Below are 7,127 nucleotides of genomic sequence, written 5' to 3'. Positions count from 1 at the left end.
GCCAGAAATTTTGGGACTTGTAATGCAAGCACATCCAAAGCATACCACACTGGGAAAAGCTGCAATGTTACACAAAAAATAAGTCTCCACTATGTGTTTTAGTACTAAATCTAACAACATCCATGAAATAAATACATTGGAAAAATAGAGAAAATATTGTGGGATACCAAGTTAGTTATTTTAACATCATCTCAAAAATGTTTGCAATATACAGTAAGTACAGAGCCTACATCTGGAGCAAATATATTCTGACAACATATGCATATACTGTATATTTATTTATTTATTTTAGTTAACAATCTCTCTCTCTCTATATATATATATATCTTATCAATATACTGTATACTTAGCTTAGATTTGGGGATATAGCTATAATAGATACACTAGGAATGCCTATGTTTAAAAATACAGTTTTCTAATCTTACTGCTCACAAAAGATAGAATTAAACTTGTTCCTGGTATTCTTCAAGAGTAAGAATTTTATCTACAAATGGAATGGCCTACAAATGAGGGCTCCATCAAATCAAGAATATTTTGCTTGATTAATTAATTGATTACATCTGCATAAACTTTGCATATGACTTGCAGCGTAATGCTATATGGTGAGGCTATGCAAGTGGGAAAAGGCTGATTCACTTTGCCAGTGTCTTGAGCCTCAAGCAGCCCTTTGAAGCTGTTTCACAAGGCAGTAGAGCCCACTTGTAAATAATGAATTTAAGCCATCACATTGCTTCACTTTGTGATACATCTCAGGCCCACATTGGCCCATCTAGTAGCTGGAAAGATTACTGCTCAAGCCTCTCTCTGGTACTGGACATGCAGAAGATTTCAGTGAGGCAAGTGATGCACTGGCAAATACCTTCATTTCTGTGACACAAAGTCCTATCTCAAGGCAAAGTGTGGTTACCTGGCACAGCCTACTATATATGTCTCCTCAGAACTAAGTCTTTTTGAGTTCAGTAGGATTGACTCAAAGGTATAGCAGCTACCTCCAATCTAATGTTCACCAAATGTATTCAGACTGAAATTACCAGAATTTCCAATCAGAATGGCTAAAGACAATCCCAACCCATCTGATATATATGATTCTGACTGCAAACCTACACATTTTTACCCAGGAGTAAGTTTCATGGAATGGTTCTGAAGCCTAAAACTAAACAGCTTAAAAAAAAATCTCATCTGTTTCAGTCAATTTAAGCTTGTGACATAATATGCACTGAACCAAAAGCATCATCATTCCTTCTTACTATCTGCATATCTCCTTCACATATCTTTATGTGAGGGAGAAGATGGATTAGTGCTTTAGGATAATACCTACCACGAGTTATAAGTAATCACATTACAAGTAATTAACATTCTCCTTTCCATCCCACACCTCATCAGCTGATTAATCAACAAAACATTGTAACTAGGAAAAAGAGGAGAATTATGCAAAAGGAAAAATAGAGAATTATGATAATTTGGTTGTGACAACTGTACATGATTGTGAAGGGAGAACATTATGCAAGATAATAGCATGTCGTAAGTCAATGCAATATTTTCCTCAGGTTGTTCATTTCACATACAGGCCTTAATTCAGATAAGGAGACATCCATATATGAAAGCAGACTTTTTCATATATATTGCTTGGTGCTAGATAAGGAACCATGGATAAAAAAGGGAAATCATGCAAATATGGAGCCCATTTGTCCGTAATACATTGCTTTTCATGGGAATATTCAATCTAATGTACTTCCCTATATGTAGTCTATCACATATAAATATAGTTTAAAAGCGAGATGACGGCTGCATTAGGGCTACAAACTCAGGACAGTCTTCATTCTTGATGGGGACCCATCTTACATTGTTTTGGCAAATTCCCATTGGAGTTTCACTATAAAGAATATGTATTGGACCACATATACATTCATTCATTCATTCATAAGCCATGAATGTGATTTCTCAGAATATTCTTGAATTTTGCTAACAAGTTGTTATTTTGATAACCTTACCATATAAAAGAGGAATCAAAGAAACCTTTCATCCTAAGACTTCAATTCTTGGAAAAATCACATGAAGAGTTTATTATGCTGCTGATTTGCCAAACTGATCTTATTGTACTTTTCACAGTTTGCTGGTGAACACAGTTGCTGTATTCTCACTGCTGTTGCTCTTTACTGTAAAGTTGGAATACAAAGCACAGCTTTGAGTTGTTAAATTCTTGATTTAGAAAGTCTTTCTTGAGAGCCATCTATAATTAAACAACAAAAATATAAACCTTCAAAAGTATAAAGCAATGGACTGACATTCTCCATTCCTTTAATTTCTCCATTATATATATATATATATATATATATATATATATATATATATATATATATATAAATAAGTATGTATGGGCATACATACATTATTATATATATATATATATATATATATTAATGTATGTATTACAAAACTTGTGGAGGCACTGCACTAGTTATTAGAGTAATTAGTTCTTTTTATTATTTTTTATATTAATATATAATATAATATTATATAGAACAATATTAACTTTTCATAGCAAATATGTACAGTACCTGTGTTTGTTACAACTTACTAACAGCTGTAATACAACTCAACCAGTGTTTGATATTACACAGATATTAAAAAAAAAACTGCACAGAAACTAGTGGAACTCAGTTCTAAATATGTATATGACTGAACCACCAGAGTTCCTGAATTTCACATTGGAATCTTGCAGGAGAAGAGCCATAGCAGTCTATGGTAGCCAAAAAGCAGAAGGTATCTATTAGCACCGTCTGACTAATGCATTTTATTAAAAGGCATAAACTTTCATGAGCTTCAACTCACTTCATCAGATACCGTACATAAAGTAGCTAAACTGATATAGGATTTAAATTGGGAGGATGGGATGGGAAGAAGGAAAAGACGAAGTAATTATATAGATATGGATTATGTGTGAGACAGATTACAAGTACCTTATCAATTAACCATTGTAATATTTATTTATTTATTTATTTATAAATTTATTCAGCGCCCATCTCTCCCTCACAGGGGGACTCTGGGTGGCTTACAATAGAGTTTTTAACAACATGTTAAAAACTCAGCGTGCTTGTTGAAACCTTTTGATATATGTGAATTTTTCCCAATTTAATCCTACATCAATTTAGCTACTCTATACATCTGATGAAATGAACTGCATCTGATGAAAGCTTACATTGGAACCTGACCAACGTTATCTGGAACTGTTATGCGTAATTTGAATCACAAAATAATTGCCTATTATTTTAATCAAAGTTAAGGATTTTAGGGCATTACACATAAGTGAAAATTATGGATTAGTGTCTAAAAGCCCTTATAATTATAGCTGAACTTGTGAATCTAAAAGCAAAATACATACACATAAACAACTGGCAATATCAGCTTAATTTCTGATATTAGAAACTATTGGAAACAGTTTTTTTAAAGCACTATAATGCCTGGCTCATGTATGTGATATGTAATCACATACAATTATGTTTTATTTCAACCAAGATTTATTGGACAAACTATACTGTCCTGGTTTATATATTAGGCCAGAGACCATGCTTTATTAACCACAATGGTTGGGTTACAACATCATGCTAAGACATACTATGGTTAACACAGTGCATGGAATCAGCCACTGCCTGATTTCATATGATGTTTATTTTTTAGACAGCACAGGCAGCTCGTATAAGCCTTCCATCATGGGCATCATGATATCATTGAACAAATAACATGAATTATATAATTTGTATCAGTTGCATAATGGGACTGACACAAATTACATGATTTGCACCATTTTACAACATTATCATAATGCACATGACATTATTTGCTCTACTCCCCCCTGCAGCAAGTTTTAAAAAATACAATACTGTAATATGAGAAATTATCCCATAAGACAATGAATATGTTTTTCAGTTTCTGTGACATACTCAGCAAAATAAACAATTAAGTCACAAGCAGCTATTTTATTCACTGAATTATCTAGAATATAATACAATGTTGAGTAAGGAAATGGGGCAATATGCATGTCTCTAAGTAAGGCAGATCAACATCTGGCAAATGATAAACTGAATTCTTATGCTAAACTGAATTCAGATAGAGGAAATAGTTGAAAATAAAGCAGAAGAATACTCTCACCTATGACATATGATTTTGCTGTGCATTTTGCTGCTGCTGCTGTTGCTGCTGAATTAACAACTGTTGCTGTTGTCTGCGCCGTGCTGTCCTCAGTTTTTCAAAGCGAGCTTCCATCTCATCCAAAACTTTGGGAGTGTAACGCACCACCAACTTCACACTGTCCTTAGCAGCCTTCAGAAGCTCCACTGCCTTCTCATGATGTTCTCCCTCCACACTCTGATTGTGGAATGTTTAAAAATAGCAAAAAGCAAGAAGTTTTCAGCCTTACAAGAATGGAGAACAAAGAAAAATCTATGCCGTGAGTGAATCTGGTCCCGCTAGGCCTTCCCAATTATGATTGTGGAGTCTCTAGTTAGGCTTGTGCTCCTCTCTGACATTTCAGCCCCCAAGTAGCCACTTCAAGGTGTATCTCTGTTAAGGTAAAGGTAAAGGTTTCCCTTGACATTAAGTCCAGTCGTGTCTGACTCTAGGGGGCGGTGCTCATCTCCGTTTCAAAGCCGAAGAGCCGGCATTTGTCTGTAGACACTTCCGCGGTCATGTGGCCGGCATGACTACACAGAATGCCATTACCTGCCCGCCAAAGCGGTACCTATTAATCTACTCATATTTGCATGTTTTCGAACTGCTAGGTTGGCAGGAGCTAGGACTAGCAACGGGAGCTCACCCCATCACGCAGATTTGAACCGCCGACCTTCCGATCGGCAAGCTCAGCAGCTCAGCAGTTTAACCCGCAGCGCCACCACATCCCTATATCTCTGTTACTCCCTTCCTTTTCAGTGGGAAAGGAAAAAGGAAAGCAAAACCACCTCAGCAGGAGATGCATCATCAAAATCCTCCAAGTAGCATAGGTGTGATTTATTTGTTCATCCCATTTATATGGCCACCCATCTATCCAAGAAAGTCTAGGCAGTGAACAAAATAAAAACAAAGAATTTCATTAAAGCAAAAAGCCAACTAAAACTGTATTGAGGCTCAGTAAAACCACAACACCAGTACCCATACATTCATGCCAAAGCCCCCATACTAACATCCTGACCCCAATGCCTAGGGGAAGAGCCAGGCCTTCATGGCTTTACAAAGCCCAACAGAGTAGGGGCTGTCCATATTTCAGAGGGGAGGCTGTTCCATAGGGCAGGTGCCATAGCAGGGAGGGCACAAGATGACAATGTTTTATCAATGGCAGATGGAGCATGCCCATGGGGGGGGGGCAGAAACCACTGGGGAGAGATGTTCCCACAGGTAACCTGGTCCTATGCTATGTAGGGATTTAAAGGTGACAACCAGCACCTTCGTTGCATCTTTGAGCAATTGCACTGCACCTTGGTTTCTTTGTTTTTCAGAATGGGAAAGGTGTGAGGGCAGTTCAGTTGTCAATCTGGGATTTCTAGCTTCAAGATATTCAAAGCATTGGTATAGGAATATAGATATCAAAGCTCCACATATCAATATGTGCAGATCAGGCTAGCATCAAGAGTTCATATCATCAGGGACTTGTCATGGCCCATCTTTAAGTTTGATGCTTCCTATTAACATCAATGAACTGAGCATGGATGAGGCTCTGTGAGCTCAGAGCATTTGAATCCCAGTACCTGCAAAATCTTTGTGCACAGACGTGGCTTCTTCAGGATCAGTGCACTGATGTGAAAAGGGTAGGGATGGAAGCACTTAATATTAGTAGCAGGGCCAATAGTCATGCTTCTCCTTCTGTATGCAAAACATTCTTCTTCTTTTATACAGTGTGTAAAGAAGATGACAGTCTCTTAATTTTGCTAACATAACTTACTTCTATGCTGGGAATAAAAAACTCTGGTTTCAACTGAACCATAAATAAAATCAAATATTAATAAATGCTAGTTCAGTAATTGCATGTTGGAGTCTCCCTCTGGATTTCTTGTTGAAAAACAGTCACTTGCAAACTAATATGTCATGGGGAGACTAAAATATTTTCTAAAGGTTTCTGAATGTGTTTACTTTTAAATGACATATTTGTGTCCATTTATTCTCTTGTGGATGCACTAGAACTACCAGATTGGAGCTGCAAAAATCTGGATACTACTAGATGACAGCAAAAATACTGCAGTAGTCATCCAGATTTTTTTCAGTCTGAAGCTGTCTACATAAGCAGAATTCATGAAATCTGAATCAGCATATTCACATACCACTCCATTAACAGAAAGCAGCTGGTCTCCCCGTTTGAGTCCTCCATGCTTCTCAGCTACTCCTCCAGGAATTATGCGAGAAATATAAATAGGAGAATTTTGTTCTTTTCCTCCCATTACATTAAAGCCAAGGCCTTCATCCGTCTTTGGCAGTTCTACCACTCGGGGGTGAGAATGCCCTTCACTAGCTGCAAATGCAGCAACTGTTGCCTAGAAAAAAAATGCAATTTTTTAACATATTATGAACACAGTTAGGAGCACTTCTGCTGCTTTTGTTTCAAATATTTATTCACACAAAACAATGCTTTAAAATTTGTTTTTTAAAAATGGCTTCATTCTTTCGAAGAAAAAAACATTACAGTAATAAAATGTAATGTAGATATGCCCAAGGTATTCGTGTACAGTCTTAACTGAGTAGTATTATTTTGAGGATTACGGTGCTTAAATCTCAAGGTCTCAGTTCCATATATGCTCAGGTGGAATTCCTGCATATGTGGTTATTCATATTTCACATTATTGCACATATTCATATGTGCAATTCATATCACACAAAGGAAAATATGAACATTGGCTCTATGTTCTACATATAGAAGATTTTTTGAGAGGGCAACTTGATGTAAACATTTGATTATTGTACCTGTAAGTAGTGAAATGGAAATTAATTATTCTGTGCTCTCTACTATGTGATCCCCAATTCAATCTAGGCATTAATCCTTGCAACATAAATTTCCTTTCCTGAAAAGGGAATGGTATGATTAGTATGTATGTATGTATGCATGTATGTACTCAAATTCTTATTGACTACTTTGAACACACAGA

The 7,127-nt window shown here is 36.4% G+C and overlaps 1 protein-coding gene across 1 annotated transcript in view; it reads right to left on the bottom strand.

Moving 5' to 3' along the window:
• Nucleotides 1-880: 880 nt before the first annotated feature.
• LIN7A (lin-7 homolog A, crumbs cell polarity complex component) overlaps nt 881-7,127 on the bottom strand; it is a 28,816-nt gene continuing 22,569 nt past the window's right edge. The window contains 3 exon segments of the mRNA XM_063309000.1: nt 881-2,230; nt 4,150-4,365; nt 6,309-6,518. Coding sequence (XP_063165070.1) covers nt 4,150-4,365; nt 6,309-6,518 — 426 coding nt within the window. The 3' untranslated portion in view covers nt 881-2,230.

The sequence above is a fragment of the Candoia aspera genome, chromosome 7 (genome assembly GCF_035149785.1).
Source record: "Candoia aspera isolate rCanAsp1 chromosome 7, rCanAsp1.hap2, whole genome shotgun sequence".
In the NCBI taxonomy this organism is placed as follows: domain Eukaryota; kingdom Metazoa; phylum Chordata; class Lepidosauria; order Squamata; family Boidae; genus Candoia; species Candoia aspera.
This window is presented reverse-complemented; position numbering and strand designations above follow the sequence as displayed.